This window comes from Oncorhynchus tshawytscha, linkage group LG18 (assembly GCF_018296145.1).
Source record: "Oncorhynchus tshawytscha isolate Ot180627B linkage group LG18, Otsh_v2.0, whole genome shotgun sequence".
NCBI classification, from domain to species: Eukaryota; Metazoa; Chordata; class Actinopteri; order Salmoniformes; family Salmonidae; genus Oncorhynchus; species Oncorhynchus tshawytscha.
Window position 1 is genome coordinate 9061165 of NC_056446.1, and position 16360 is coordinate 9077524.

Genomic DNA, 16360 nt, shown 5'->3' on the forward strand with positions numbered 1-16360 from the left:
GCTATTTACCGATGGACTATGTACAGCTGCAGCGATCAGTTAGCTGCTCAGATAGCAGATGTTTAAAGTTGGTGAGGGAGATAAAAGTCTCCAACTTCAGCAATTTTTGCAATTCGTTCCAGTCACGGGCAGCAGAGAACTGGAAGGAAAGGCGGCCAAATGAGGTGTTGGCTTTAGGGATGATCAGTGAGATGCACCTGCTGGAGCGCGTGCTACAGGTGGGTGTTGCCATCGTGACCAGTGAACTGAGATAAGGCGGAGCTTTACCTAGCATGGACTTGTAGATGACCTGGCGACCAATATGTAGTGAGGGCCAGCCGACTAGAGCATACAGGTCTCAGTGGTGGGTGGTATAAGGTGCCCTAGTAACAAAGCGGATGGCACTGTGATAACTGTGATAAACTGCGTCCAGTTTGTTGAGTAGAGTATTGGAAGCCATTTTGTAGATATCAGTTTTATTAGGGTAAGTTTGGCGGCGTGAGTGAAGGAGGCTTTGTTGCGAAATAGAAAGCCGATTCTAGATTTGATTTTGGATTGGAGATGTTTGATATGAGTCTGGAAGGAGAATTTACAGTCTAGCCAGGCACGTAGGTACTTATAGATGTCCACATATTCTAGGTCGGAACCATCCAGGGTGGTGATGCTAGTCGGGCGTGCGGGTGCAGGCTGCGAACGGTTGAAAAGCATGCATTTGGTTTTACTAGCGTTTAAGAGCAGTTGGAGGCCACGGAAGGAGTGTTGTATGGCATTGAAGCACGTTTGGAGGTTAGATAGCACAGTGTCCAAGGAAGGGCCAGAAGTATACAGAATGGTGTCGTCTGCGTAGAGGTGGATCAGGGAATCGCCCGCAGCAAGAGCAACATCATTGATATATACAGAGAAAAGAGTCGGCCCAAGAATTGAACCCTGTGGCACCCCCATAGAGACTGCCAGAGGACCGGACAACATGCCCTCCGATTTGACACACTGAACTCTGTCTGCAAAGTAGTTGGAGAACCAGGCAAGGCAGTCATTCGAAAAACCGAGGCTACTGAGTCTGCCGATAAGAATATGTTGATTGACAGTCAAGCCTTGGCCAGGTCGATGAAGATGGCTGCACAGTACTGTCTTTTATCGATGGCGGTTATGATATCGTTTAGTACCTTTAGCGTGGCTGAGGTGCACCCGTGACCGGCTCGGAAACCAGATTGCACAGCGGAGAAGGTACGGTGGGATTCGAGATGGTCAGTGATCTGTTTGTTGACTTGGCTTTCGAAGATCTTAGATAATCAGGGCAGGATGGATATAGGCCTGTAACAGTTTGGGTCCAGGGTGTCTCCCCCTTTGAAGAGGGGGATGACCGCGGCAGCGGCAGCGGGGATCTCAGACGATATGAAAGAGATTGAGCAGGCTGGTAATAGGGTTTTGCGACAATGGCGGCGGATAGTTTCAGAAATAGAGGGTCCAGATTGTCAAGCCCAGCTGATTTGGACGGGTCCAGGTTTTGCAGCTCTTTCAGAACATCTGCTATCTGGATTTGGGTAAAGGAGAAGCTGGGGAGGTTTGGGCGAGTAGCTGCGGGGGGTGGGGCTGTTGGCCGAGGTTGGAGTAGCCAGGAGGAAGGCATGGCCAGACATTGAGAAATGCTTGTTGAAGTTTTCGATTATCATGGATTTATCGGTGGTGACCGTGTTACATAGCCTCAGTGCAGTGGGCAGCTGGGAGGAGGTGCTCTTGTTCTCCATGGACTTTACAGTGACATCAGACCCGGGTTCAAATAGTTGTTTCCTTTCAAGATGGGCTGGGTTTGCAGTTGACACTTTTGGGACTACTCCATTGGCTCCATCGGGCCAGACAAACTCAATTAAGCACAGCAAAATAGATAATGAAATACTATTTGAACCAATGTCTGGCAGACGTGCCAAATTAGTGTTTTGAGTGCAGTGCACTAACCTATTGCTGGGTTGTGTTGTTGACAACGGTCGCTGCTCCCTTAGAGCTCCATGCACTGTTTGAACTCTCTATGCCAAAAGTCTATTCAAAGCAGTGTGAATACGGCTCCTTGGGCGGTTAATGAGAAAATGTATCGACTCAGCAGCCCCCAGAGGACTCTGTCTGGCCAACATTTGGTAGTGCTTTAACTCTAACTTGAGTGTGTCTTTTGGGATTTCCCGCAGTCTTACACTCTACCCATATTATTGTGGTTTGTGTCCAAATGATTAGCTCTGAATCCACACACAGCACAAATGGTTAGATGTTTGAATGTTTATTTACGACTACAATTGTTCCATAGAATGGATTTAAAGTGAATCTAACACTCTTATTTTACCTGAGTGTAGTGTAGTCTGATACCTGTAAATCTGGTGAATCAAGTAGAAAATGGGACGAGAGAGACACAAACAGAGGGCTATGTGTCTGTTGTAAGGCTCCGAATGTCCTTGAATATGTGGGTGTGTTTGTGTTTGTGCACTCTGGGGCTCGGCAACAGACATGCCTCTCTGCTGCAGTGCACTCTGCTGTAACCATGGTGACACCTACTGGTTTTTCAAGCTGTGCGGGACTTAAGAATGCCAGGCTGACCTAGAGTACATGCCCCTCAATGAAGGCGGCAGGCTACAGACAATACATAGCACTACTACTGCCAAGGCCTCTGAGACACAGAATGCATAGTGTAGACTCCTTGGACCCTGCTGAGACGCATACACTAGCACACCATTGCTCCTTTTTATGTCAGATATGGCCATCATGCCAATGTTTTACTCCTTAGGCCATTTGTCAAGCAAACGCACACACCCCCATTCAGTATAAGACATATAGCTAGCTTTCCGGACAGGGTTCCATTTTGACCCTATACCAGAAAGGAGGGCGTTTGATGTGTATATTGTCACTGATTGCTGAATAAATCCATCCAAATACATGTTGACATCTCTATGAGATTCTACATAACCCAGAACACACCATGTACAGTTGCAGTCGGAAGTTTACATACACCTTAGCCAAATACATTTAAACTCAGTTTTTCACAATTCCTGACATTTTATCCTAGTAAAAATTCCCTGTCTTTAGTCAGTTAGGATCACCACTTCATTTTAAGAATGTGAAATGTCAGAATAATAGTGATTTATTTCAGCTTTTATTTCTTTCATCACATTCCCAGTGGGTCAGAAGTTTACATGCACTCAATTAGTATTTGGTAGCATTGTCTTAAACAATTTAAACTTGGGTCAAACGTTTTGGGTAGCCTTCCACAAGCTTCCCAGAATTTGTTGGGTGAATTTTGGCCCATTCCTCCTGACAGAGCTGGTGTAACTGAGTCAGGTTTGTCTGATCACACGCCTTTTCAGTTCTGCCCACAAATGTTCTACAGGATTGAGGTCAGGGCTTTGTGATGGCCACTCCAATACCTTGACTTTGTTGTCCTTAAGCCATTTTGCCACAACTTTGTAAGTATGCTCGGGGTCAATGTCCATTTGGAAGACCCATTTGCGACCAAGCTTTAACTTCCTGACGTCTTGAGATGTTGCTTCAATATATCCACATTTTCATTCCTGATCTGTTTTGTGAAGTGCACCAGTCCTTCCTGCAGCAAAGCACCCCCACAACATGATGCTGCCACCCTGTGCTTCACGGTTGGGATGGTGTTCTTCGGCTTGCAAGCCTCCCCCTTTTTCCTCCAAACATAGCGATGGTCATTTTGGCCAAACAGTTCTATTTTTGTTCCATCAGACCAGAGGACATTTCTCCAAAAAGTACGATCTTTGTCCCCATGTGCAGTTGCAAACTGTAGTCTGGCTTTTTTATGGCGGTTTTGGAGCAGTGGCTTCTTCCTTGCAGAGAGGCCTTTCAGGTTATGTGGATATAGATACTTTTGTAGCTGTTTCCTCCAGCATCTTCACAAGGTCCTTTGCTGCTGTTCTGGGATTGATTTGCACTTTTTGCACCAATATACGTTCATCTCTAGGAGACAGAACACGTCTCCTTCCTGAGCTGTATGACGGCTGCATGGTCCCACAGTGTTTATACTTGCCACTATTGTTTGTACAGATTAACGTCGTACCTTCAGGCGTTTGGAAATTGCTCCCAAGGATGAACCAGACTTGTGGAGGTCTAAACATTTTTTTCTGAGATGTTGGCTGATTTCTTTTGATTTTCCCATGATGTCAAGCAAAGAGGCACTGAGTTTGAAGGTAGGCTTTGAAATACATCCACAGGTACACCTCCATTTGACTCAAATTATGTCAATCAGCCTATCAGAAGCTTCTAAAGTCATGACATTATTTTCTGGAATTTTCCAAGCAGATTAAAGGCACAGTCAACTTAGTGTAAACTTCTGACCCACTGGAATTGTGATACAGTGAATTATGAAATTATCTGTCTCAACAATTGTTGGAAGAATTACTTGTGTCATGCACAAAGTAGATGTCCTAACCGACTTTCCAAAACAATAGTTTGTTAACAAATGTGTTGATTGGTTGAAAAACTAGTTTGAATGACTCCAACCGTAGTGTATGTAAACTTCCAACTTCACCTGTAAGTAAAATCTCTAGAATGGTCTTAGAGCCTTTGACCGTAGCAATTTGACTGGTAAAATCATAATTATTCTATGAAACACACCTCTGGATAAGTAATTGGGAGATGTTACCTTATACAGCACCTAACCCTTCGTTTGGAGATGACTCTAAATAAGAGTCCTTTACATTCCTTTGTAGATTCCTCATGTGTATGTCAGCACGGGTCTGTAATTGATTGAAATACCAATTCAGGCAGCAGCAGGGTTTCCAGTGTGTAAGACGGTTCAGACAATATCCTCTCTGGTCCCAGGTCTGTGTGGGCATTTTATATTTATCAGATGCTATTATCCAGGGTGACTTACAGTAAGTAGTGAGGGTATACATTTTCATACTGGTCCCCCGTGGGAATCGAACCCACAATTCTGGCATTGCAAGCACCATTCTCTACCAACTCAGCCACACGGGACCGAGTAAAGAACCAGCCAATGTTTCTTTCTCCGGCACACAATGGACGAGCCCCGCCCGAAATTCCTCACACCTAGCCCTATTGATACAGAGGCCAACATGTACAATGCAGTGGTACACACAGGCCTGCCTCAGACATTTACATGGAATGAATCCTATCCTATTTGAACTTGTTTCCTACAACAGATCCCATGCTGTGTCCCAAATGGCAATATTTTCCCTATATATTGCATAGCCTATAAGGAATATGGTGCCATTTGAGACGGCCCCAGTGTTTCCCACTAACATTAAAATCATGTGGCTTTGGTTGGTTTCAATTCAAATATTTGGCTACCAATATCCTGGATTTTGATTTGGGATATAATCGGTAATAAATCTACAGAAAATTAACTGTAATGTCCACTATTAAGCCATGTAAAAACATGTACAATACGAACACTGGTTTGCCTCATTTCTCCCATCAGACTGACCCCAAAGATTGGCTTCCCCTGGAGTGAGATCAGAAACATCTCCTTCAACGACAAGAAGTTCATCATCAAGCCCATTGACAAGAAGGCCCCGGTGAGTTAGGCCTAAACGCTATAGATTCACACAAATAAGGCCATGCCAGGCTAAGTCCAACTGTACCTGGCTAGCCTGGTTACGCATCCAGTATAGTTTCTGGAACGCTGCTGGAAAGGACGATGTGAAAAGAAAATATCCATGCCAACACATTACAGTTTGGGTCAGCCCAAACTGTGAATCAAGCATCGGACACAGGTCTCCATGACGCAGGATCACAATAACACTGTTTTGATGATCGATACTATTCACCAAATCACACATCACAATGAAAACAATCTGAAAGCATTAGCAAACAGCTGCAGCAGATGTCACGATGGACCAATATAAAACCCAGTTATCCTGGTCCCAGGTCTATTTGTGCTGTTTCGCCAACTTCTATGATCGGTGTTATGAAAAACAAACGACCATAGCAGTTGCTATACAGGATAACTGGGTTTTATATTGGTCCATCGTGACATCTGCTGCAGCTGTTTGCTAATGCTTTCAGATTGTTTTCATTGTGATGTTAAATGTGGTGTGTGATTTGGTGAATAGTATCGATCATCAAAACAGTGTTATTGTGATCCTGCGTCATGGAGCCCTGTGTCCAATGCTACAGGGAGATGCTACAGGTACAGGGAGATGTTTTACTTTGTATTTACTGTAGGTAAAGTTAGTGTGTGTGTGTGTGTGTGTGTGTGCTGACTACCTCACCTCCCATGTTCCCAGCTCTGCCTGCTTGCATCCTCTCTCCTCTCCTGCTCTGTCTCCTTGGGGCTTTCCTCAATCCCATCTCGCATTGTCAACAGAACCCTGGCTCCAGCCCCTGCTTGCACACATAGGGAGAAACACAGACACACAAAAGTCGGCAAGGGCACACATGCGCACACGCATGCACAAAGACACTGAGTGCTCTTCTAATGTTCATCAAGCCTCTACGCTCAACAGACCTCATCTCTTCTGCTCAAGCCAGTATTTGTGTGTGTGAGCATGCATGTCTATGTGGTCAGGCTAACTGGTTGGTAAGCGCATATGGGCAGTGTCTCCTTCAACTGAAAGGTTAAGTCATTCCTACTGCTTCCTTCAGCTGCCGTTTCCACTTTCCATCCATAGCAAATGGTCGCTGTGTGCGTTGTCATGCAGAGTGTAAGACTAGCGCAGAAGACAATGCTGTCTGCAAAACTGTTTTGTCTGACCTGAGTTGTTCTTTGCTCCACCCTCCTCCTCTTTTTCCCCACATTGCCCTATTTCACACCTCTCTCTCTAACAAATCTCCCCACCACCTTTTTATTTCTGCCCCGTCTCATGGTCCTCTGTCTCATGGTCTCTCTCGCCCACTCTCAATCTCTCATCCTCCCTCTCTCTTTTTCGCTCTCCTTCTCTCAGGACTTTGTGTTCTACGCCCCTCGCCTGCGCATCAACAAGCGCATCCTGCAGCTGTGCATGGGCAACCACGAGCTGTACATGCGCCGCCGCAAGCCCGACACCATCGAGGTGCAGCAGATGAAGGCCCAGGCCCGCGAGGACAAACACCAGAAACAGTTGGAGAGGTGTTTGAGTTTAGAATAGGGATGGTCAACACCCCTGGAGAACAACTGGATGTGCATGCTTTTGCTCCATCCCTACCCAAACACCTAATCAGATTCAGAATATCACTCACAAAGGGTTCCCACTCACTCACAGATCTATTGTATCAAATCAAATTTTATTGGTCACATACGCAAGGTTAGCAGATGTTATTATAAGAGTTGTCCGGAGTAGCAAATATATGCCGTTATTCATATCCTAGAATTCCCAAAGCGCCAAAGCTTAGCATGCTCTTCAATACAGCAAGACATGCTCAGCACCTTTTGTAGGCCTCACAGGTACTTGAAGTACAGCAGCGCTAGGTCACTAGTGTAAGTAGATAAAATCCAGCGTAGCGCTGATGATTCAATAGCATGACCTCATTCTGTGAGTGAAGCAACGTTGAGACAAGGTTATGGGAGCTGGCTAGTGTTATCTGGACAGTATCGCCTCTGCACAGCTGTTCCAACAACATGATGTAACAGCCATTCATGACGCAGTACATGGCCGAAGTCTGTCACATACCAATCGCCTGTAGGACTTTCCCTACACTGCCAACCCCACACAATACAAGGGAAAGGGGGATTATCTATTGGAGAGTGTTCATTGTGTTTTTGGTCTAGATTGTTACCCATTACAATGTAATGTACATGTGTACACTAGAGGTATACAGGCTGCACTGTATAATGAAAGTGAACCACCTTATTTAAAATCACAGTACAAACTACAAAGGGTATGTGTAGAATGACAGTTTGTCTGCTACACTGTGCCCCCGAAATGTGTTTGCTTGCTTTTGTGTGTGGGCGTGCGTGTGCATGTGATTGTGTGTGTGTGTGTGTGTGTGTGTGTGTGTGTCTACTCAATGTGCTTAAAATCAGTGTGTGTGCCCTCACACACTCCGAGAGGGGCCAGTTTAATAGTTTAATTAGCCAGCACACGTCATCCCTTCTTTGTGTCTCACACTGGGCCTCCCTTATCTGCAGGGCCCAGCTGGAGAACGAGAAGAAGAAGAGGGAGGCCATCGAGAAAGAGAAGGAGCAGATGGAGAGAGAGAAGCAGGAGCTGATGATGAGGCTCTACCAGTTCGAGGAGAAGACCAAGAGGGCAGAGAAAGGTAGGACTGGGGAAAAATAAATAGGGTCTGACTGGGAGGACACTAGGGTCACCCAGAGCACATTGAATGTGGAGAGGTGGGTATGAGAGAGACCGGGGGAGGGAGTGTGTGTACCTGTAGAACTTTGTGTGTGTGTGTGTGTGTGTGTTGGTGTGCGTGCATAATTTTTTGCTGCATAAAAAAGAGCCTAAAATAGTAACGATTTTTGAGAAAATGGCTCTCAGTTGACGACAATTTGCATTTCAACAGTTTTTACTACTGTGGTTGTTTCAATTCAGAGGTAATAAACTGGTGGCCTTGTGCTTTTTGTGACTTTGTCACTGTGGACCTTAGATAGTCCGGCGGTACCGTTTTTACAGGGTTAGATATCAGCAATCGGGCTGATAAGGCATTTCTCATCGACCTTTGTTTGTAACCCTCTATTCAGTGTTCATCGCCATTGTCTTTACCATATAGTGCGGTCTCTCGGATTTACGTGGCCCACAGGATTAGTATTTCCATGAATATAGCTGTGGAAAGGTTTTACAAATATACCATGGAAGTAGAGCAGCCGTGTAACTACAGTAAGTGCCGGATGGTTTGATAGTAGTGCGTTTTGCAATCGTACGTTTGTAGTCTTTCGTACTTCGTTTTGAAGGTCTGCTTCAGAGGTCGGTCCTTTGTCCTTTTTTTTAACAGCAGTTTGCAGTACTGGACATGTGGTGTAATTTGGAGGTTTGGAGGGCAGAGTTTTCACTAGTCTATCACCCTCAAATTCAAATCTGGACAACTGCTTTTTTTTCCCCCATTCACCCCTCTAATCAGGAACTGTGTTAGACCTGGGACACCGAGTGGGTGCAATTCATGATCACGTAGAACAGAAACAGCAGTACTTAGGCCCTTGTAGGGTAAGATTTAAAAAAACCCTGGTCTGTCAGTTGGTAATCCATGGAGCTGTTTACAATTCCCTCTTTGTAATGCTAGAGAGTTGTTAGGAAACTCATGTTTGCTACACGTGGTTGTAGTGTTTGTCTTGTTCTGTATGTTTCTCAGTGTAGCTATGTAGTGCGCATCTGTGTGCCTCACACTGTATGTATATTTGGTTATAAATATCTCTGTCTCAGAGGTGTATCTGTCTATTCCTGTCGGTTATCTCTTTGAGGCTCTCTTTGTCTGACCTGCTTTCCAGGTCTTCTTTCTTGCCCCAGATAGCGTAACACGTTGCAGGAATATAAAATCTCACAACGCACGTGTATCCCACCTCTGTCTCTCCAGACCTTCAGGAGCAGATGCAACGTGCCATGCAGCTGGAGGTGGAGAGGAGGATGGCGGAGGACGAGGCAGCCCGCCTGGAGGCTGAGCGTCAGGCCGCCCTGCTGGCCAAGGAGGAGCTGGCCCGCCACGCCCAGGACCAGATGCACAACCAGGAGCAGCTGGTGAGAACCATCAAACAAACATGTTACGAACATGTCACAACCCCCTTATAACCTTGCTAAGCTGTCCTTTAACACTACCATGTCACAGCCAATTGAAACCCAACTATAACCCTACTATACTGTACATGCTGAAATAGACTTGTGTATCTATATGTGACTGGCCAGAGTTTGAACTCGGGTCTTCTCCTGCACGCCGCAAGCCTGTTAGCCCACTGGGCTAAAGCCTAGGCACCGTTTCTTTAACATATACAACTCTGAACTACACCTCACTGCGTAGAGCTGAAATAACCTCTGTTCACTACTGAAGAGGGAACAAAACCAGACTGCTCCTTAAGACACCGTAATAATATCCTTCACCACCGTATAACTGGACCGCATACCATAATGCCAGACTGTGCCCACCCTGCTCTGCACCAGACCACCCACAGGGTCACTATAACAGGCCTGACAGTAAACCTGTAGACCAGTGTGCTCTCACTAGGCTATTGACAGTGGAACACTGAGTCTGTTTTTATAGGGGCAAGTTGGACAACGCTGCACACTGCTGCTCATGCACCCAGGTGACAACGTTTCCACCCTCAGGTCTTCATCAGGCAACAGCCACTCTGAATTAACCCCATAACAGAGCCCTTTGTCATGATAAACAGATATGCACCAGATAAATACACGATGAGTAACGATAACTTGGCTATATACACGGGGTGCCGGTGCTGAGTCGATGTGTGGGGGTACGAGGTAGTTGAGGTAGATTTGTGCATATAGGTAGGGATAAAGGGACTAGGCAACAGGATGGATAATAAACAGTAATGTAGACTACAGTGTTTAAATAAATACAACATTTAAATCAATCAAAAGTATTTATAAAGCCCTTTTTACATCAGCAGATGTCACCAAGTGCTTATACAGAAACACGGCCTAAACCTCCAAAGAGCAAACAATGAATATGTAGAAGCACAGATTTATTTGCTCTAATAGGGCTTTCCTCAAACATGTAATGCATCGTCATGACCCCTATAGACCCTACTAGTATGAACAATGCAACATTATCATCTGTTTTTCTCAACCTCCTCAGCTTTAATTAGGTACACTGGAAGCTCCAGTGACTAAGCACCAGTCTAGCTTAGCAACCTGTTGAGTGTTTTCAATGGAAGCTGTGTTGGGCCTTTTTCAACCAGCCACCAATTTTACAGCTGAGCACACTTCAGAGGTTTTTTATGGTCAAACATCCACACTGTGTGTGTTGTGCTTCGTGCTGAGCTTTGTGTGTGTGCAGTATTTACAACCCTAGACTTCACACACACACACACACACTGCAAACAATAGATGGTTACTCAGAACCCTTGCTTGTTTGGCTCTGGTGAAAACCAGTCAGTCACAGACATCGTTTTGGTGAATTGCAGACAGAGGCCGTCTGGAGTAGGATGAAGTTGCCCCTAGACGCTGATCTTGGATCAGTACAATTTCCCCCACTAATGGTTAAAGGGCAATTCCGCCACTTTTCAACCGCATCTGCAGCACCAGACTAGTGTCTACATATGTGAAAACAGCACGTTTCTATGATTTGACGTTAAAAAGATAAGGTACAAAAAAATGCTTCTGTGACATCACAGATTAGGATTAAAAGTTTAAAAAAAGGTATTTTCAAAATCAATGAGTTTCTAGCCCAGGGGAGGGTATTTTCTTGCTCCCCATGTCATCGTGGAACTCTGTTTGAAAATGACTGTTTTTAAAAAGGAATTGAGTGGAAGCTGATCCTAGATCTGTGCAAAGGGGGAATTCATCCTGGAACGATGCCCCCTCAACTCCTTGGAGGCTATTTAGACAGAGCTGTCCTGTGACCACCCTGCTCTGTCCAACTCCCATCAAGATCCATGTAGAGAATGGAGATCCAAGATTACAGACAGTGTCACTCTCTAATAAATGAGAATAAATAAAATCTCTCTAATAAATAAATTAATAAAATTAATGTCATACTTTTATGGATGTCAAGCTCTACCCCAGGTCCTGAAGTGCTGAACCCTACACTGAGCACTGTACTCTAATGTATATAATATACATTGCCACCGTTGCACTTCACAATGGAGTGTGATGTTCTGTTTTCTCTTTTCAAAACTCGTTGAATGGCTATTTTTACTCTGTAGGCACCTTCTCACCATGGGTGAGAAATTACACAGGAAACGAGAATTACCTGCCTCCAACCAAATTCATTTGAATCTAAATTTAAGTTTCGGTTTTGTGTTTCTTGGTCCTGTGCAGTTGTAAATCAAACAATACACATGTAAACACCAAACCTTTTTCATTTTCAACTTATTTGAGAAGAAATTCTGAATCGTGTAAGGGTGCCAATATATTTCACCGTAACTGTAGGTCTCTCCACTCTGGTGCACCCAATGTGTACGGCTTTGACACAAATGACTGATCATTGGTTGAAAACAATGTAATAATAAGATGATTGTGGGAGCTGTACTGTTAGATTACAGTGCAGCGTTTGATATTATTGACCATAACCTGTTGTTGAAAACTTATGCGTTTGGAACTTGTGGTTTTTCAACCTCTGACATTTTGTGGATTCAGAGCTATCTATCTAATAGAACTCAGAGGGTTTTCTTTAATGGAAGCTTCTCTAATGTCAAACATGTAAAGTGTTTTTTGTTTTTACCAATGACCTACCACTGGCATTAAACAAAGCATGCGTGTCCATGTATGCTGATGATTCAGCCATATACACATCAGCAAGCAGTTTTTACTTTTTTTTTAGTTACAGTATGTTTTGGAATGGGTGGCCAGTAATAAACCGGACCTGAATGTCTCTAAAACTAAGAACACTGTATTTCGGACAAATCATTCCGTAAGTTCTAGACCTCAGCTGAATCTACTAATGAATGGTGTGGCTGTTGAATAAAGCAAGTTCTCGCAGTTCCTAAGAGTTGAGGAAAGACTGACCGCTTCACTTCTTGTTTTTATTAGAAACATTATGTTGGAAATTCCAAATTGTTTGCATAGTCAACTTACACACAGCACTACCACACACACTTATGCCACCAGGGGTCTTTTCACAGTCCCCAGGTCCAGAACAAATTCAAGGAAACGTACAGTATTATACAGAGCCATGAGTTCATGGAACTCCCTTCCTATACAGTGCAAGTGAACAGCAAACCTGGTTTAAAAAATAATATTAAAGCAACACCTCACTGCACAACGCCTCCCTCCCATCTGACCCACTTGTTGTGTGTATGTACTGACGTATGTGTAACTGATAATGCACACACACTACATGTTAATGTTTTTACATGTATATACATTTCAGTCTCTTGTCTGCAGTGTCTTTTTCCTTGTCTGTCCCTAGTAAGACTATCTGTCGCCATTGGAGTCGCCCAATGGGGGTCCTAGTCAATCGCATCAAACGATGGTGGCCACACTGAAATCATTATACCTCATCACCAGATTATTAGCCCCAGCACATGTTGAGACAGACTGGCCTATTCGCGCTACTACACCACAGTACTCTCAGTTTCTCTCTTCTGGATTGTGACTTATATATTCCCCACACAGTGTCCATCCATCTCTGTCCTAATATTCACCTTTTACTCCAAATGTCTAGCCCTTACTAAAACTTGTAGTCCTCCTCCGCACTCCCCTACACCCCTCTTTCTCTCCAACCCCTCCCACAGACCTGTAGTCCTTTGTCTACTGTACCCTGACTGTCTGTGGCCTGTAGCCCTCCTCCTCCGTCCTCCTCTCTCCCAGATGTTTAAGTCCTCTCCTCTCTCCCTCCTCTCCTCTCTTCTGTTCTCTCTATCAGGCCGCGGAGCTGGCCGAGCACACGGCTAAGATCGCCCTGCTGGAGGAGGCCAAGAGACGCAAGGAGGAAGAGGCCGACACATGGCAGCACAGGGTGAGTCGCCCACACACACACACACACACGTGAACAAACGCATGCACACCTATGTATGCACCCATAAGCACGCACAATTGGATGTGCAAACACACACACACAGTCAATTAATATTGAAGGTTGCATTGTAATATGGGGCATCCTAGGGTGTTCTGTATTAATAACTTCTGTGACCACCATCCCCCTCCCTTCCCGCAGGCTCAGGAGGCCCAGGACGACCTGCTGAAGACCAAGGAGGAGCTGCACATGGTGATGACGGCTCCCCCTCCGCCGCCCCCTCCCCCCATGTTTGTGGAGGTGCCCATGTTTGTGGACAACCACGAGGTGATGACTATGGCGGAGGAGCAGAACGACCACGACAGTGAAGAGAACAACAGCACCTACAGCGCCGACCTGCAGAACGAGGGCTTCAACGACCACCGCTTGGAGGAGGAGCGTCTCACTGAGGCCGAGAAGAACGAGCGCGTGCAGAAACAGCTTATGGTAAGAGAGAGGAGTTCGCAAAGAGCTGTGTGAGTTTGCAGGGATGGGTTGAGTGATCAATTTGATTCATTCATTAAATCATTGTCTTTTTACTAGTAGCACATCAACCTATATGTATCTGCTGTCCTAGGCCCACCCTATTCCCAGGGTGAGCTTCCCCCTCTAACTCTGAGTACAGCTTGAGTTAAATTGTTGTCCTCTTGTTGACTTAAAGTATTCCTTGGTTTGTTCCTCCCTTGTTTACTTCTTGTTGACTTATTCCTCCTTGTAGGCCCTGAGCTCGGAGCTGGCCCAGGCGCGTGACGACACTAAGCATACCCAGAACGACCTGCTCCACACAGAGAATGTGCGCGCCGGCCGGGACAAGTACAAGACCCTGCGGCAGATCCGATCAGGCAACACCAAGCAGAGAATCGACGAGTTTGAGGCCTTATAAGAGGGCCCTTTTCCCTAGGCCACGAGGGCCTCACAGCCACATACCCTTTCTGAATAGTGTCTGAACTAATCCCTCCACTGCTACACGCACACGCAGACACACACACACACACACATGCAGACACAGAGACAGACACGCATGCACGTGAGTGCACAAACATTTGACATTTTAGTCATTTAGCAGACGTCCTAATCCAGAGCGACTTACATTAGTGAATTCATCACACCTACAAGAGCAGTATAAAGAGTGAGTGACACACATCTGCATCGCCACTTTTACTACAGTAGTTACTCCTTAGCTCCCTAACTTCTTTAATAAACTGTCAGGCAGGGGGGGCTTTTCAAAGTCTTGTAAGAGAACTTACTAGTGCCAAATCTTCTTTCCTTTTAGCATAACAAATCTTCTTTGTGTTTTGATTGTATGTAATTTGATGCGATCAAATCAATCACCATTGTTTTTAACCAAAGGTGTGATGATGAGTAGTGGGACTTAACCCTCGCTTTTGATGTTTCTGAAATGCTGTGGAATGTTGAAAAAGGGCGATATGTTGTTTTCAAAGGGACCACTCAGAAAGGGGAAAATACAGTATAATGAAACTTTTCCTCTTACTCTCACAAAAGTGTACTATGTTCTGTTTTTCCATTATATTTTGAACACTTCATTTATGTTTATTGTTATACTGTAGCTTGCAAATCATGAATAGTTTAATATTTATACGGTATATGGATCATTTAATCTTGGTTTGTATATTTTTGCTATTCTAATGATCATGAACATTTTATATGTATCAAAGGTTCTATATTGACCAAAATAATTGTTTCATAAAGTTTTCTTTTAGATCATTAAATTAAAGAGATTTATTTGTATATTATAACTTTTTTTTCTTAAATGGACCTTTTTTAAAAATCTCTAACAAATTATTTCTGGGTCTCAATTGACTGTTTTAAATTAATATGGTCAAAAATAGCTTCAAAGATCAATTTCTCAAGCAACAATTTTGCTAGGACTGTCTGGGAGTGGTCTGAGTGGAGACCGAAAACCAGCTTTTGGTTTGGAACTCTTTCTTATTGGTCTATTAACTCATTTACTGCATGGTGATGTCACCATGGAAAGGCCAAAGCTCCATCCCACCAAAATAGGCTGAAATTTCAGATGGTCTTTTCAAACTGCTTTTACACTAAAAGGGTATTATCATTTTCGCAGTATTATTCCAACCTCTGTGGAAATATATATTTAAAACACAGGGAAATCACTGGGCCTTTAATTAAATATTCTGTTGCATGTCATCAAATCAGGATAAGGAGTACCTATAGGACCTTTAGATTTTTGCCATGCAATTCACGGTAGCTAGCAGAATTTCCGAGGCATAGATGCATATTCTCCAGGAGCACTGTACTTCTACAAAAACATTTAGGTTGATCCTTTTTTCCCTTTGTTCCCAATCACGTCACTCTTTAAGTGAGGATGACATGTTTAGTCAGTATGTTATGACATCACCCAAAACTGGTTAAAACAATGTCATTACAACCAGAAACTAGTTGAAATTAAGTTATGACATTTCAACCAGTTCAGCACATGCTGGTGGTTGTAACCCCACTAGAGGCTTCAGTCCCATCTCGCCATTGACTCTCCTTTCTCTGGATGTGTACTAGTTTTTACTGACCTTGTAACCGATGACGCTACCGCAGTCCTTTTATTTAAACTGGATTTTATAACGAGGTGTTCAACATATTGGCAATAAAGATTATGATTACAGCTTCGTACTGTGATTTCACTTTCTGATTTTTGTCCTGTCTTGAGGCAAATGTTCCTTTTTATTATGACAGAAACTCATAAATAGAAAGGCCCAAGAAGAAACTAAGGGAAGGAATAAATTAAAAACACTTGTATACAGTCACCTCACAATGACTCATTAAAGAAATGAGGTGAGCATGCTTAAAGCACAAGGCATAT

At 44.2% G+C, this 16360-nt stretch overlaps 1 protein-coding gene across 2 annotated transcripts in view; it reads left to right on the forward strand.

Annotated features, from left to right (window-relative positions):
- LOC112217431 (ezrin) overlaps positions 1 to 16162 on the forward strand; it is a 58477-nt gene extending 42315 nt beyond the window's left edge. For both annotated transcript variants that reach the window (XM_024377715.2, XM_024377714.2), the window contains exons 9-15: positions 5420 to 5516; positions 6885 to 7048; positions 8048 to 8178; positions 9433 to 9593; positions 13396 to 13488; positions 13687 to 13971; positions 14243 to 16162. In XM_024377715.2, coding sequence (XP_024233483.1) covers positions 5420 to 5516; positions 6885 to 7048; positions 8048 to 8178; positions 9433 to 9593; positions 13396 to 13488; positions 13687 to 13971; positions 14243 to 14407 — 1096 coding nt within the window. In that variant the 3' untranslated portion in view covers positions 14408 to 16162. The remainder of the gene's footprint in view (positions 1 to 5419; positions 5517 to 6884; positions 7049 to 8047; positions 8179 to 9432; positions 9594 to 13395; positions 13489 to 13686; positions 13972 to 14242) is intronic.
- The last annotated feature ends 198 nt before the right edge of the window (positions 16163 to 16360 follow it).